Source organism: Protopterus annectens, chromosome 3.part1 (assembly GCF_019279795.1).
Source record: "Protopterus annectens isolate FY-2018-M chromosome 3.part1, PAN1.0, whole genome shotgun sequence".
Taxonomy (NCBI): Eukaryota; Metazoa; Chordata; order Ceratodontiformes; family Protopteridae; genus Protopterus; species Protopterus annectens.
Window position 1 is genome coordinate 980,916,623 of NC_056732.1, and position 17,442 is coordinate 980,934,064.

At 41.7% G+C, this 17,442-nt stretch overlaps 1 protein-coding gene across 2 annotated transcripts in view; it reads left to right on the forward strand.

Moving 5' to 3' along the window:
- The window catches only part of NCOA2 (nuclear receptor coactivator 2), a 1,980,807-nt gene that overhangs the window by 1,317,042 nt on the left and 646,323 nt on the right, over window positions 1-17,442 (forward strand). For both annotated transcript variants that reach the window (XM_044067155.1, XM_044067157.1), the window contains exon 16: window positions 748-871. In XM_044067155.1, coding sequence (XP_043923090.1) covers window positions 748-871 — 124 coding nt within the window. The remainder of the gene's footprint in view (window positions 1-747; window positions 872-17,442) is intronic.

A 17,442-nucleotide genomic window follows, 5' to 3' on the forward strand; every position in this document is an offset into this window, starting at 1 on the left:
CACAAGTCACTGCAGGTGAGAGCTAAAGACTTCAGAAAAGGCAGAGCAGCACAGAGACGGGAAACAAACCATGTATGATCTGCTTTTTATTTATTTATTGAATGCTTGATTGACATTTGTTTATTGGGAAAGTCTGTCTAGGCAAGAACCCATTTTCATTGGAGGTCCAGGGAGGAAAGCCCACCAGAATAAAAATTACAACAGTAATCAACATAATTGAAAAAATATACAAATGGTAAGAAAAGAATGTCAATATCAAACAAATCTATAGAAAATATACAAGATAAATGTATATTTTCCTTGTGGTGTCCATGCATACTTCAAGGAACATTGCAGGTTTTGAAGAATGAACATGTTTTCGTACAAATTATACATGTTAATGCCACCAGATATATGTGATTAAGTTGAATGCTTAACTTTTCTTCTGAAGAAATGGGAAGCATTGATGATATTTGTCTGGAGCTAATACATAGACATGCAGTAGGTGGAATGGTGAACCTAGGTTGCTCTTAGTTGTGCATGTGATATGGAAGAAAGGCCTGGCAATCTGCTTATGTTTCCCTAGTTGACTAGCAAACTCTGTAGATGGTGTTTGTTGTTCACAGGGTCACTATAGGTGTCAGATGCAACTAGTAAGCCAGGATGAGTGGAATACAAGTAAATGCAAAACACTAAATTACACACATTTTGTTGAAGATTCTGTTGCACTAATATGCATTTTTGTTATGTTGTGTTTTGTCTCATTAGGGCCTTCTGACTTGGATGTTAACCCTCCATTTAGTCAGCAGCAGCAGGCCCCACCCAATCAGACTGCACCTTGGCCAGACAGCATAATGCCGATAGAGCAAGGACCGTTTGCAAATCAGAACAGGTAAGTTGTAGTTGTGAAACAGGAAGGTGTAAGCCGGGATTATTACTAGAGGAAGTTTAGTCTCCGTGATGACCACAAAATATTCCTTTAAGGGGCTAGCTTTCATTCTTTCATGCTTGTAAGTAAGTTAGCTGTTTATGAACTGTTATAGTCATTGCATATGGTAAATATTTCACTGGCTTGCTGTTGACTTGAAAGAGAAGTTACCTTGGTTTGTTCTGGACTCTTAACTGTCCAATAGTCAAAAGCTTTCATTTATTCATTCACTTTGAAGACTGCCTGCCAGTATTTAGAAAGAAAAAATGTTATTTTTTAATATCTGAGAGTACTCCTAGAGCGAAGATCTAGCCCATCCTGCCATCCCAGTGGACGTGTTCATTCCCCTGTCCTGTTAGGTTGCCTGAATGTAGCCATTACTGGTGGGAGCAAGAGCTGAGCTGGAATGGGCAGTCGTGCTGGGTGACTCGTTTTTTTTTTCCTGCATTTCTTTCCTTGCCTTTCCTTCATGTTTTGCTTAGGAGCTTGAATAAGATGTGCAGTGGAACTACTGTGTGTGCAATCATATTTTCTCCCTCCTGTGCCACTTTGATTAGTTTTGGCCCCCCTGCTGCAAGAACATATGCCTTTGGAGCCATCAGTCACAGTTTGTATCACTCCCAAAGTAGGATCTTCTTAGACTATCAGCCACTTTTTTGAACCCTGTTTGCCTGTAGCAAAGACTGATGCTTTGCCTCTGCATCAATAGGCCAGCATAAGGAGGCTGTCTTTTCTATTGTATAATCCATTCCTTTTCAATTTCACTTCCTTCTATGGCTCACTGCAGTTTGCTTAACTCCAGTGTGGCACTGTACTGATACAGTATTTAATATATGAGCAGAAAAAAATAAACTTGCTGTTTTAAGTACACATTATGACTGTTCAGTTAGTAAAATAGTGATGTAAATTAGTAAATAGTGATGTCCCACTCACCAGGTTAAACAAGGAGAAGGTTACTGTCAGCTGCCAGGATCCACTACATAAACCACGCACTCAGGTCACTCCACAACAAGTACAAATATGACTCTGTCATTGTCCATGTTGGTGTGAATGACCTGAGACGTACCTCCCTGGACTACATGAAAAGAGACATGGAAGAGCTCTCCGATCTTGTAGCCCAGGCATGTATGACCCTAGCCCTGAGTAGCATTCTGCCATCGCCCCGAATGATACCGCAGTACAAGGACAAAATTATTGACTTCAATAATTGGCTAAGCTTCTGGTGTCATTCTAAGGGGATCCAGTATCTGTCTGCTTGGGATGACATGGTCGACAGACCACGATGCTTTGCCACAGATGGCCTACACCTGTCGCTCCTGGGATTCCGGATACTGGCTAAGGTTCTTGCTGCCCCTATAGTGCCTTTTTTAGGCAAGGTTCAAATAAATTCACCACCGTAACAGGAACAGGCAAGCAAAAACTGAGGGTAATGCTACTCAATGCTAGAAGTTTAAATCTCAAAATGCACTCACTCGAGGCACTCCTTAAAATGGAGGACATCGATATCCGTGCAGTGACTGAGACCTGGTTCAAGGCTTCAGAGAGCACCCTGCACTACCAGGCTATAACTCATACCACACTTTTCGGCCAAGTAACCTGGACCGAAACACCAAAGGCGGAGGTGTGTCCATATTCATTAAGGATATCCACACCTCCAGGCTAGTTGCTCAGCATAACGCATCAGAGGTTATCCAAGTGCATCTAACTCTGGGCAAAACTGCAGTCCAAATTGTAGCTTGCTACAGATCCCCCACCATGCCCCAGGATTCCTACTCCTCTTTTCTTGATGTACTGGAAAATATTAGGGTCCAACCAAACACCCTAATAATGGGCAACTTCAGCTACCCCACCATTAACTGGGAAAACTACTCGTGTACCAAATCCTTAGCTCAACGCTTTCTGGAATTCATAAACTCCAATGCCCTGGATCAACTTATCCACACCCCCACCAGGGGCAACAATGTCCTAGACCTAGTCATTACCAACATGAGTGACCGGTGTTCCACACCTGAAGTCAACTCCTCGTTGGTCCGATCCAACCATAAGCTAATCACCCGTGATGTACACATCCTACCCCACCCCCCATTAAGGAAACCACGGTAAAAAATTTCTCCAAAGTCAACTTCATGCTTCTTAAGACAGAAGTGGTGAACTTCATGACACCCATGCAGATGGACAATACAGTTACAACAGCTGAATCCTACACAAATGCACTCTGTAAGCACTTACACGAGTGCATGGATCGTGCTATCCCAAACAGAACCAAGACGCTATCCTCCAAAAAAAGGAAGCCAATCTGGTGGTCACCTGCCATAAACAAACTGTACAACAGAAGGAAGAAACTGTTGCAAAAGAGAGTAAAATCCCATGAGTGGAGGAGCTCCCTGGTCAGCCTCAGTAAGAAGCTGAGATCCCTCCTAAGATCCTCCAAAGCTAGCTATGAAAATCGCCACTAATTCTAAGGACAACCACAAAGCATTCTGTAGCTATGTCAAGAATCTCGATGGCAACACCCAGATCTGCTCTGAGTTACAGCACAAAGGCATGAAAATTACAGAACCAACTGATATTGCCAACATCCTGGCAGATAGGTTCAGTGCTAACTTTACCCCCCCTCACCCCCTAAAGGGCCCATATCTGTACAGGAAGAATGCAGAATCCCTGTAATCACAACTAGCAGGTAAAACCTGCACTCTCTAATGCCAAAAATACAGCATCCATGGGACCAGACAACATCCCAGGCTGCGTTTTACACGAACTTCAGAATGAACTGGCTCCCCACTTAAGCACCATGTTCAATAATAGCCTCGCATCAGGCTTTGTGCCCACTGAATGGTGCACAGCAACAGTTATCCCACTCCACAAAGGGGGAGCCACCACTGATCCTGGGAACTATCGACCTATTAGCCTGATGAGCCTAGTCTGCAAGGCCATGGAATGTATCATCATGGAACTCATAAACAAAGACATTGGTAAACTCCAAAGTCTGGATCCCACCCAGTTTGGTTTTGTGAAAGGTAGATCATGCCTCCTGAACCTGATTGACTTCTTTGAGGCAGTCACTAAAGCCGTAGATCAGGGTAAGGTGGTTCACACAGCCAATCTTGACTTCGCCAAGGCTTTCGACACCATCCCCCATTCTGGAATTATAGCTAAACTCACTAAACTAGGTATAAATCTGTACGTCACAAGATGGGTTGCCAACTGGCTCACTGACAGAACCCACACTGTAAATGTTGCAGACTCCAAATCTGACCTCAATGCAGTGACAAGTGGAGTACCACAGGGTTCCGTCCTGGGACCTCTCCTGTTTGGTATCTACTTCTCTGAAGTACAGGCTAACACAGAAGGCCTCTGACTAACGAAGTTCACAGATGACTGCAAACTAGGAGCCATAGTCAAGTCCCCAAATGATATGGACAACCTACAGAAGGGCCTCGCTGAGACAGATGCCTGGTGTCAGAGCCATGGCCTCAAGCTCAATGCCAAAAAGTGCAGTGTCATCCCCTAAAAACTCTGTACCCATGAACTACCACATAGGCAGCAATCTACTTAACACCGAATGTGTGATAAGAGACCTTGGGACCCAGGTGGACAGTAATCTCTCCTTTGATAGTCACATTGCCACAGTAGTCAGGAAGTCCTTCTACGTGGCACAGCTCATCATAAAAGGGTTCTCATCCAGGAAAAAAAAGGTCATTGTTCCCCTGTACTCGACACTCATTAGACCCATTATAAAGTACAACGCCCCTTTTGGAATGTACCTCACAAGACATCTGCAGCAGCTGGAAAGGCCACAGAAGTACCTCACAAAGAGGATTACTGGCCTCAAACAAATGCCCTACACTGACCGCCTCAAAAAACTCTAGCTTTACTCCATAGCATATCACCTACTCCGAGGTGATCTCTGCCTAACATATAAAGCTATGTCAAACCCAGAGCTGTTGGACATGCTACACCTAAAGAAATCCCAATCCCTCCAAGCTACATGCTCTAGGGACATAAACCTTGTTACCACAATAAACAGGACAAGCTGGAGGGATAGATTCCTGTCCCAGAGACTTCCCATACTCTGGAACAGGCTACCCATCTATGTAAAGCAAAGTTCTTCATCAGCACTCTTCAAGAAAAATCTTGATGAGTGGATGGGAAATAAATACACCCCGGGGATCACTTCTGTGTCTCTGCTCGACAGTGGCACAGGAAAATAACTTTCTTGGGTGGCTTAAGCCAGGGAACCTTGTTGGCTAGGCTTACGTAGGCCCTTGGGCCGATAGCCTGGTACCTACCTATGAAACCTATAGCAGCAGTTAAGCAGTTACATTGATGATCTACCCTGATTACGTTTAAAGTCAAAAAGTTGCAAGTTTTCCTTTGCCTAGATACCCACCTCTAGAAAACAGGGGGTTTATTTTATTCTACATATAATATAAGCAAGTTCTGTTTTACATTCCCAGAAACCCAAGATCACAACATTATATTAGCTATAACTTGCTTCTTTCCAGCCTTTCTTACCTTGTTACATTGCAAAGGCTTGGATACATTGCAATTGAAAGTGTTTTTTTTTACTTTAATATCACTAATGTATATACAGCAGTCAGTTTTAAAGTTTTCCCACCTCACCTTTAAAATACCTGTGACTGCAAACTGTGCAGAACTTCCATCATGAAATTGTTATACAAATTGTAAACTTACAATTACTTCCTCAGTCTCGTCAGTGTGCTAAAAATAAATGACATAAAGTGAGGTTTCTTCTTTCATTTCATCCTCCAAAACCCTCCATCTTTTTAGCCACTTTTTGAAGAACCACAGTTCTTGTGTCTGAACTATGTCTAATGGAATAAATACTTTACAGTTCCACCATTTTTTCACTAATTTCACAGTTATTTTTTCCTGATCACGTCAACTTACCAACACTGATCTGTAGTTCAAGTCCAAGGTACTCCTGATTCTTCTAGATCCTGAGCTTGTTTTCCTCTGTTTATCATTTTCCTTTACAAAAATGGAAAAGGATTCTCTAGTAAGATGTGTATGGGGTTTATTTTCAGAAGATTCAGAAGTGAGCACCCTTCATCTTGCTCCTAACCATTTTTATTTCCTGCTTAGTGGATTCTACATTCAAAAACTGCCTTTGCTCCTCACAAAGTGTTCTGAGACCAGCTGGATATAGCTTCTTGAATCTCACAGCTGCATCTTGACATCCTTTGATTGCTGGGAAACATACTTCTCATCTATTGAGTATGCAGTGGGTAATCATATTCTCCAAATACTCTGTTGATCCCAATAAGTAATATATTACCCTTTTGCCACAGTTTTGTCAGGAGCAGTTTTCTGTTAGTATGATAGCATCTGTACAGATGATATAGGTCTTAGCTGCCTTCTCATTTAACAAATCCTGTTGTAGAACATCAATTCTGTCTTTTCCTTCCTCTTTCACTGGTATAACAGAAAATCTTTGGTTTCCACTGAGTGCACTGTATTCTAACTTTATTTTTGAAACATTTTGTTAGAAAACTCATATTCAGCTAGTCTTTCCTTCATTTCAACTTCAGATTTATTTTTTCCACTAATCTGAACAGCTACTTAAAGTTTCTTCTTTTTTCCAGGCCTTTTGTCATTTGACTGTGTGTTCCTCCGTTGTCTTAATTATTTTATACACCTCTTAGCGCATTTATATTTTCCTCTAAATTACTGGAATCCATTTCTTGTACTAAAGATGGAACTTCAGTTGATTTTTGTTGAACAGCTGCAAGGTTCTTCCCAGCCAGAGCCTTTTTCTTCTTTTCTGGTTATTTTTCTCTTACTTTCTGAAGTTGATGTCTTTGCTGGCAACCAGTCAAATAAGTAGTAGACAGTAAATTAATTTTACCCAAATTGATAACTTGTGCTGACATTTTTAACAGTTTGTCACTTTCTGCTCTGGGGAGCTTTCATTGAGAAGCTGCTTAGTGTACAACCATCTTGGAAGACCTCAAAAATGAATTTAATGTTGGTATGTTGACTATGTGTGCTGTATTGAGTAAGGATGAAAGTGATTATGGTGAGGAAGAGAAAGAAGATGACAGAACAAGTATTTGGCCTGGGTTAAGAAAAAGATACATTAAGAAAATAAATTGCTAGAAAAGGAAATAACTTAGTTGCTGGCTGTTTTCACTCTTAATGCTGTTTTACAGTTAGTGATTATTAGTAACAAACTGATGTTTGGAACAATTAACCAACATTTGTTTGGCAGATGTTAAGTTATAAAGTAAGGAACAAAAAGAACACATGGAGTTTCTATGGGACATTATATAGTGTGGAATTTTTGGAAGGACATTTTTCAGGTTTATCCTTCTAGTTTAAATTAAGTTGTTAGATAATATTCTTTTTACACCAGGTAGGTGTGTTGCAAGTTCAGAAATAAGGTATTATAATGCATATACCAATGTTAAGGATGTGTTATTCACTGCAAAAATGACCCAGCCCAACCCAGACTCTCCATCCTGTTTAACCTTAAACCTCCTGTAGTGATGGCCCATAGGATATATGTAAATTACCCCCTAAAACTACATGGTTTCTGAATGCTCATGACTTTTTACTTTTTAAATCTTCATGGGTACATTCAGGCCAGTAAAAACAAACCATACTACCTGTAGGCATTCACATTTCAGTTTTTGTTTGACCTCACCAGTATAGCATAAGTGAATTGTTTGGCTGACTTTAGAAACACAAAGCTTAAAATCAAGCTTGGTGGTCATAAACATTTGGATGCCTGCAAAATATCCCAAATAACACCCAGCCAAAGCATTAAAAGGTCGCATCGACAACCCATTCAGTAAAAACTAAAAGAAAGATGCAGCCAAATGCCTTAAATCTCCCATTGTGGAGGCCCATGGGATATATGCAAATAACCTAATAAGTATATACCAGTATTTCAGCTACATGGCTTCTAAATACCCATGATTTTTTCTGGCACTTTATTATCAACTATCTTTTGCCTATTTTAGGAAATTTGGGTAATATCCTTTCAGATTTGTATGACTCAAGACACTGAATCTTTTGCCTTGTCTCATCTTAGCTCTGCTTCTCAAGTTGCTAGGCATTCTATTAATTGCAGCTGTGATGTTGTTGATACTTCTTATAGATCATCTGCTAACTGGGTCTGTTCTTCATAGATTCTCGTGGCTTAGGCCTCTGCCTTTACCTGAGGAAGTCAAACCTAAACTTCTGGACCACACTCTGGATAAGCAATATCGCTTTAGGTCAGCTGCTGAACTTTTGAGATTTTACAGGACAAATTTAACATCTTACAAGATTTTAGCAAAAAAAAAATTTCTCCTGTCTCAAAGATCAAGAGAAATTACCCTTCTAAGGCTTGTTCCATTGTATGCAAGGACCAGGAACCATCTCAGAAGGGTTTAAAAAAATTCAGGACAGATCTTACTAGGATTCCAAAGGTTCCAAACCCACCCTCCCTGACAAACCAACCTCTTTGACTGTCAAACTTTACCTTTCCCCCTTTTTCAATATGACCGATCATAAGTTCCTTTTCCCAGAAGCCATCTCTGTCCTTCCCAACCTGGCAATCCAGAACCTCAAACAGAATGGTTACAAAATGTCTAGTTGCTCCTCCATGTGTCTCAGGTTTTTCCCAGCCTTCTCAAAACCAGTTTCACCTCATTCTCCCTCTTTTTAAAGACATCTTTACTCAGAGGGCTATAGAATTTGTGTCCCTTTCTGTTAGGAAGATGATTTTACTCAAAAATGTTTCTGCCTCACAGAAAGGAGGGCAGTTGAAGACCTACTGGAACTTTCTTCCCACAACACCTAAAATTCTAAGTTTCATGATGTTGACACTACAATCCTTGTTTGTAGTGATCCTTCCCCAAGCCTTTTTGGTGACACTGAATTTGAAGGACACTTAGTTTCACGTTTCCTGTTCCTCCAACATGCAGTAAATTCTTAAAGTTGTCTTTTCATTTCACTTTCAGTTTTCTGGTTTTACACTCTGTTCTTTCAGTTGCCCCAAGGGTTTTCGCAAAAAAAAAAAAAAAAAGGCCTTGTTGCTGTCATTGCCTTTTGCAGACTTTGTGGAATTCAAAATGTCCCCATCTGGATAATCTCCTTATTCAGACTGCTTTCCAAGAGATTCCCTTAAGGGAGTTGGACTTTTATAAGAATCTTCTGAACAGTCTAATGTTCATTCCTCTTCTCAAAAAGTCTCGCTTGAGCAAGCGGGAGGGTGTTTGAACAGAGGAACCAGAAAGAGATGTCCTCTTTCCCCTTCATTTGCTTTATATAGAGACATTGACAAAGAGAATAAGAGAGTCAGAAATTCAAGGATATAGTTGGTTTAGTAATCAAGAGAAGTTGGATTTATTTGCAGATGATATTTTGTGCCTAATAAGTCCAGAAAAGGCCATCTCAGTGCTGCGGAACATTTTGAGATAGTTTCAAGTGTTTTCAGGAATGAAGATAAAATAATGGTTGTAGCTGTCGATTATGTACCAGCACATGAATTGGTTCAACAATACCCATATTCATGGGGGCACAATAAGATGAAGTATATAGGTTTATGGATTAAAGGACTTTTGTGTTATGATAGCTAAGGATATCTTGGAAGAGACTAAAAAGATAGTACGAAAACTGAGAAACTGAAAGCTCATGTTTATGGATAATAAGATACAAGCAGTGAATTTTTTTAGTCCTCTTAGTTTTATGCACAGGTCAGACATATTGTTATCAATGGCAGTAGTTGGTGTGGGCAATCATTAATAGAGTTGAAGATATTTATGTGGAAGGGAAGAGGGCAAGGGTTTAGGGGGATAAGGTGATCCTTCCATCTAGGAGAACAAAGTGGTTTAGGATTACCTGATTTGAAGGAATATTTTGGAGCTACACGGTTATTGCTCATACATGTGTGTGTATGTATATGATATATATATATATATATATATATATATATATATATATATATATATATATGTATATAAAATCTGTGTGCATGTATATAAACACACAAGCAGAATTTTATAATTCAAATTAAAAATGGATGATGAAGCACGGGGGAGTCAAGAAATTAGAGACAAGAGAGAGAGAGTGGGATTTTGGATGCAGATCCTTAATGAGAATAACTATGCAGAACATTATATTCATAAAGTAACAAAGTTTTCTAAGAACGGAGATTGGAGAATGGAGATTTTGCTGATAGGGATGACTGCAAGTAGGGATACAGAAAATAGGCAACAGGGGGCTGGAATTGACTGGAGAAAATTGGCAAAATAATCAAAGTATTGTGAGCAAATATGTAGAGAGGGAAATATAATAGAGTGGAATGAGGCCAAGAAGAAGTTTGGGCTTCAGGCTAGACTGCTTTCCATGCCAGGGATTGATATCAGAATATAGGGAAAATGACAGGGATATGGGGAATCATAAGTGAAAGACCTGCTCTGATAGAGTTTTTAGTTAAATCTAGAACAGAAGCTGTTAGAAAATGGATAATTAGTAGGGCATATGTATTGCATGCTAAGTATAAGAATTAATCAGAGGAGGTTAGAAAAGGTTGGAAAGAGAAACTGGAAAAGCAGTTTAAAAGGGAACAATGGGAGGATATATTTAAGACTATACAACCAAGTCCAAATGGCTTAGGATCTTTGAGTGGAAGTGTTTGCATAGGTATTGTTATACATTACGCAGACTTCAAAGAATATTGGAGGTGTGATGGGGAAGAAAGAGGCAACTGGAAACATGTTTTGAGAATGTAATGAATTGGCAGATTTTAAAAATTCCCCTTAGAGAGTACTCTGCAAGAAATATTGGGTGAGCAAATTGTTGTAACTAAGTTAATGATTCTTTTGAGCTGGGACACAGGATCTGAATTGCATAGACACAGTAAAGCCTTATTAAGTTTAATTCTATTGGCTGCCAACCAAGCAATTACTAGAAAATGGAAATTAAAGTCTGAACCAACTGTATTTGAAGTGTTGAATATTGTAAAAGAGGTACAAGAACCTGATGAGAGATCTTTATGAAAAGGAAAGACAAATTACATAGAAATAAATGGAAATTATGGGAACCATACATGCAGGATAATGTTCCGTAGGAGGAGTGAGGTTTAAGTGAAAGTAGGAATTGAGTAATTTATGTAATGTTAGATGGATGGTAATTCTAAAGAGAGCAAATATACGTGATGTGTAATGTGTATAAATGGAAAATGGTAATACAGTTCATTTTCTTTTCTGTAATGTAGGTTTTCCAGTGTCTTAAGTGCTAATAGTATTGTTTAAGCCCACCTTAAGATTAGATTGTCTTGGGATGCTGACTTAATACTCTGCCAGTGGCAGCCTTCATTCTTGCAGACAAAGTTTAGTTCCTCTCGTACTACGTTCAGACCGTTCTTCCCTTGAATGTGACAGCAAGAGATGCAGTGAGAGCCCTGGGATTGATGGTACCTTATGCCAGTGGTATCTGAAGTGAATTTGAACTCGGCACTGCCATTCATTGGCCTCTCAAGTCCTCTTTTGCCTTTCATTGAGAAGGAATTTCTTTGGTGGATCAACCAGATTTCACTCAACCCAGGAGTGCCCTTTCTGTTTTTTTTCCCCTTGTTAGGAGCTGTTCATGCATGCTTCAGATCTGGCATGGAAAGCTTGCACCAAGAGCATTGGGTTACAAGGAGTTTGCTCATCCAGAGACTAAGGAACACATAAATGTAAAGGAAAGTCCTTATCCAGTCCTTGCATTACCTTCTGACTCTAGGTCCTCTGTGGCTTTACCCAGGCAACACCTCAGAAATGTGATACATAAACAAGGAGGCAAGTACCAAGCCTACCACCTTTGCATATTCACCTTCATTGCATGGGACACAGCTGTTCAACAAAACATTTTCCTTCAAGCTGTGTAAATTCCATCATAACAAACATTGTGGCTGATTTTTTTGTACAGATCCAGAACAAACCCTCAAGAGAGGATGTTGAACAGAGAGGTCTTTCTGGTTGTTGTGCATCTGTGAGATACTCCCCAAATAGATCCTTTTGCCTCCACCCTCAACAGACAGCTCAGACTATTCTGTTCCACACTGCCATGCCTTCATGCATGGAGAGAGGATATTGTGTCATTATGCGTGTCTTCCACTACCTATAATTCCCAAAATGATTTTTAAAATCAAGAAGGGACAAGCAAAAACATGTTTCTAGTGACTCCCTTTCAGCCCAGACTGTACTGGTTCCCCCTGCTTTTTCACTTGGCCAGGGACCGCCATCAGAAGCTACTTCACAGGATGGGCTTGCTGTCTCAGAACAAAGGCCAATTCACCTAAATCTACAGGCCGTGAATCTGTTTCTTTGAGTGATAGAATTTTAATTCCATTTGCGCATCACTCTACTGAGGACATGCTTAACGTTCTATAGCAGAATAGAAAAACAATTTGAAGGAGACCCCGTGTTTCTAAATGGAAAATAATTTCATTAGGATGCCACAAAAGTAATCAGGACCTTTGTTTTGTGGATATTCCTTTTATTTCTTTGTCTGAATTACTGAATTCTGGGCTGGCATTCTTTTATTAAGGCACATCTGTGCCTTCCTGCCTCTAGATCTATCACTTTATCATTTTGAGGTCAAATAATGTTGAAATATATGCTACAAAAGACCACCAAAAGAGCCATTCACCCTTCTTAGATCTGAAGAATGTTCTGGAAAAGCTTACAGTACCTCCATTTCAGCCTGCTGCGTCCTCATTATTCAAAATCTCTACTTAGAAAACTTTTTCTTTGATGGTTCTGACTTCTGCTAAAAGGGTGTCTTTGCTTACAAGTATTGATGGCTTTGTCACCATTTTTATTTTTCTTAAGGATATGGTTTCTCTTAAAATTATCCCTACCTTGATGCTTTATGTGGTTAGTGAGATCTCTCTGTCAAGCAAACAAAGGAGAGAGTCTATTGCCTTCTTTTATTATTTTTATTTTATTTTTTTTTAATTGTTCTTTGGACTGCGGTGGTGGTGCTATGGTAGCGTTGTCGCCTCACAGTATGACGCTATCCGGTTCGATTCTTAGCTAGAGCGTCTTCTGTGTGGAGACATGAGTGAATGAGCGTACCTTCGTTGAAGGTTGTGCATCAGAACTGGCAACTCGCCACGTAAAAATCTACTGCCAATCATTAGCGGACCGGAGTTCCGCTGTGGCGACCCTAACCGAGAAAAGCCGAAAGACACAACAACAACAACAACAATTTTCTTTGGACATATACAGACAACTTAGATTTTATTCAGACAAAATTAAAATTACCAGGAAATCTGCCCAGTTCTTTGTATCTTTTCAAGACAAGTGCTTGTATACTCCAGTTTCCAAGCTGACTATTTCAGACTGGAGTCCATAGGCTATTTTCTTATGCTACTACTGCAACACCCCACTTTAGACCCATTCCTGTAGAGCTGTAGCCTCTTCTGATGCATTCTTAGTGGATTCTAGCTCCATCCTTAAAGCAGCAACTTCATCTCCTGTTCACACTTTTACTAAATATTACAAAATGTATCTTATCCTTGCTCCATTGGGAGGAGATAATGCGTTAGACGTGTGCTGCGATTGGAAAGCCCTCAGGTTTTTGTATGTATTCTTGACAGGATAGCCCATTTGTTAATACTGCAACAGTGGTCAGTCAGACATGTACTGTTATGGTAAGATGTTCTTCGTGTTTCACTGTTGCAGTCCTCGCATTTGGGTTATCCATGCCAGGGTAGAGCTCGGCCGGCCCGAATACCAGAGGCTTAGTATTTCTGCGTTGGTTGCTGTTGCTTCAGGACTGACGTCAGGTTGTCAGTAGTATAAAGTAAGGCAGCCAACACCATTACACTGGTCATTCTAGCCATGGAGCCCAAAGCAGAAGCAGTTTGCACGAGTGCCGGTCCACCACTACCTGAGTTTCGTCTACCGAATTTGTCTTCTAAAGCTAAGTACCCCATTGGGGATGCTTTTTTCTTGCACTAACCGATGTCAGAAAAAGTTAACAGTTGTCTCACCTGTGGAAAGCAAATACCACACCGAGACTTATATTCCTACTGTCACTTAGTTAGGCCCAGACCATGACGTCCCCCGCTGTTGCTTCTGTGCTTTGTTCAATGCCAGAACTGTCTGTCGTTGGGCCCTTATTGTAGCTAGATATTTTCGCTTACAGTCCTCGAACTTCGGTAAGCCTTCCGACACCTGATCTTCCAAAAAAAAACATAAAGATAAAGACAGAAACAGAGCGCAGTGGTTCAAACCTTCAGATGACGCTCCCATTAAGCTAGTAGTCAGTTTTCCGGTCCTCAGTGAGGTGCTTTCGTAGCCCCTGATGCCCGCTTCTGTGGGTTTGCAGGCCACTACCGAGACCCTTTCGGAGTCTGGTATGCCGCAAAACTCTTCAAGTAAGGATCCTGCGGTCTTCTCTACCTTGGATGGGTCCAGAGCTGCTGAGCAGGCACCGGCTTCCGAGGAAGTTCTTCGCACTACCAATTATCGATACAAACTGACGTCTTCATTCGCGGCTCCCGTTCTTTCAAAAACTGCCGAGTTTCTTGGGACCAAGGTACGAACCGCACCCAAAAAACTGACGACCCATTCTCATGCACCTGCTTTCTTGCCTCAGTCTCAAATGCTTAAAATGGCAGAATACCTTATTATGCTGATCAGGGGAAGCCAAGCTACCCCTTCCAAAAGGAAAAGAGATCTGTCCCCTGTAGTTTTGTCTGAACAGGAGGCCGATGACTCTGATGCATCTGAATATGAAGACAAATAACTCCTCTCTGCTTATGAGGATTCTGATGCAGAAGATTCCATTCCTTCAGCCTCTCCCCCAGAGGAGTTTTCCTTTGGGAAAACCCTTCATACCTTGAGGGAGCATTTCCAATGGGAAAGTCAGGACTACCCTCAGTCTTAAAAAAGACTCAGAGAATTCTTAGATCTTCCACAGCATAGACCCTTGGCCATCCCCCCAGTCCTGGATGTTTCCCTGGAATCCAGCTTGACTCCTGACACCCTCCCTCCTGCACCCAGAAAAACAGACAGAAACTACAGAGTCCCTGACTCTCTCAAATTTCTTTTTAAAAATCCTACTGCTGATCCTGAGATAATTTCTCAAGGGCCTAAAGGAATTAAAGCAACCTCTGCTAAGAATCCCACCCCCTCAGATAGGGATTCCCACTCACTAAACAGATGGGATAAAAAGGTATACACCTCAGCTACTCTTGCTGTCAGAGCACTCAATTGTCAGTTCCATATGCTAAAATTTCAGCAACATGCACTGGGACTTCTAAAACAAAAAAATGTCTTCACTTCCTGCTTGTGCAGAATCTAAAGAGTTACTAGAGCTAATGCGTTCTGCAAGTCAAATAACTAAACACACCTTGCACTGTGGTTTTGATGCCCTAGAAGCTTCCTGCAGGGCAGCAGTCACCAGATCATTCCTTAGAAGGCATGCATGGCTTAAGGAGCAGCCCTTGCCAGACCATTTAAATCTAAATTGTTGGATGCCTCCCTCGCACAAAGAAAACTTATTTGGCATTAAGGCAGAAGAGGTCTTAAAAAAGATGGAAGAAAAAGCAAAATCTATGCAGGCAGTTAAGGATTTCTTACAGGTCCAGCCGGCATTGTCCCACCAAGCACTGGTCCTTTCCTGCCCCCACCAGGCCAGCTCAGCCCAGACCAGGGAGACCAGACCCCCCCAGACAGCAGCCACAGGGAATGCAGAGATCTAAGCAGTGGCTAACCTCCACTTCAAAACCAGGGAGTTCTAAGCCACCCCCTTATGGTAAGAATTCACAATGACTCTCCTTCCCCACCCCCTCCTTCTGCCCACCTTCACCTAGCTCTAGGAGGAAAACTCTCCTTTCATGCAAGTACCTGGGCCAACATTACCAGCAGCCGTTGGGTTCTCAACAGTGTCCCAGGGATACAGATTTTCTTTCCACACCCTTCCAACTCCAAAAGGGTTCCCAGATCTATCTCCAAACCAGTGGGCAGAGGCGCAAAAGCAAATCCTTTCCCTTCTCTCCATGAGGGCAGTAGAGCACGTTCCTGCAGAACAGAAAGGTCAAGGTTTATACTCCAGACTCTTTCTAGTACCCAGAAAAGAGGGCACCTGGCACCCCATCCTCTATGTATCCATTCTAAACACCTTCCTTGTGATCCCAAAATTCAAAATGCTCACTCTCCAGCAGTTGCTACTCATGCTCTCCAAGAATGCTTAGCTAGCCACCCTAGACCTAAAAGAGGCCTACCTCCACATTCCTGTCAGGAAATCATGCAGGAAATATCTCCGTTTCAGGGCAGGATCTCAGCGCTTTCAGTTCTCTGCACTTCCTTTTGGCTTATCTACTGCTCCCAGAGTTTTCACAAAATGTCTGGCTCTGGCCATTGCCTTTTGCAGACAAAGGAATATCCAGATTTACCCATACTTAGACGTCTGCCTAATTCAGGCAGACAGCCAGGAAAAGCTGCTCAAGCACCTGGCCTTTGTAAAGTCCCTACTAACCTCCCTAGGATATACAGTCAAGGAAAAGAAATCCAAACAAGTACCCACCCAAAGGATTACATTTTTGGGAGCAAGCCTGGACACAGCTTCCCAGATGACATTCCTTACACCAGAAAAGCAAACCTTCCTGACAGCCTACTTCTCTAAACTAACCACCACACCCCAGCTATCTGCAAGAAAAATCCTGCAAGCACTGGGGTTCATGGCATCTTGCATTCTACTCATTCCATATGCCAGACTGCATATGAGGAAACTTCAGTGGTACTTAAAAAGCATTTGGTGTCAACACTCTCAAGACCTGGAAACTCTTATACCTATAATACCTTGCCTCAGAAAAGATTTTCTGTGGACAACAGCATGTTCCCACAACAAGGGACTACCTTTCTCACCACCCTCGCTGCCCAGACCCTCACTACAGACGCATCAGACTATGCCTGGGGTGCACACCTGGATGGCAGGTGCATACAGGGCCAATGCAGCCCACAGCAAATCCATCTGCACATCAACCAAAAAGAGATGATAGCTGTCCAGCACCCCTTGATAGTTTTCAAGCCCCTTCTCTCCCCAGGGGCTCTCCTGATCAAAACAGACAACAACACTGTGATGTGGTATATCAACAAGCAGGGAGGGATTTACTCCTACCCTCTATGCAAGCTTGCTGTGACCCTTTGGCCCACAGCCTCTGCCATGCAACTCCACCTGTTAGCAGAATTCCTACCAGGTACTCTCAACTGTCTGGCAGACCACTTAACCAGAAATCTTCTGGACCCACACGAATGGCAACTCAACAGAAGAACCTTCACCCTAATAACTCAGAAATGGGGCACCCCGAAGGTCAACTTTTTTGCCTCCCACACCAACCATCAGCTCAGCAAGTTCGACACCAGGGAGCATCACTGCATGGCTTGGAAAGTGGATGCCCTTTCCTTCTCCTGGGTCACTCTTATTGGTCTACGCCTTTCCTCCACTATTCTCATCCCCAGGGTTCTGCTCAAAATAAAGGAGGAAAAACCAAGGACAATTCTTATAGCTCCAGACTGGCCTCACCA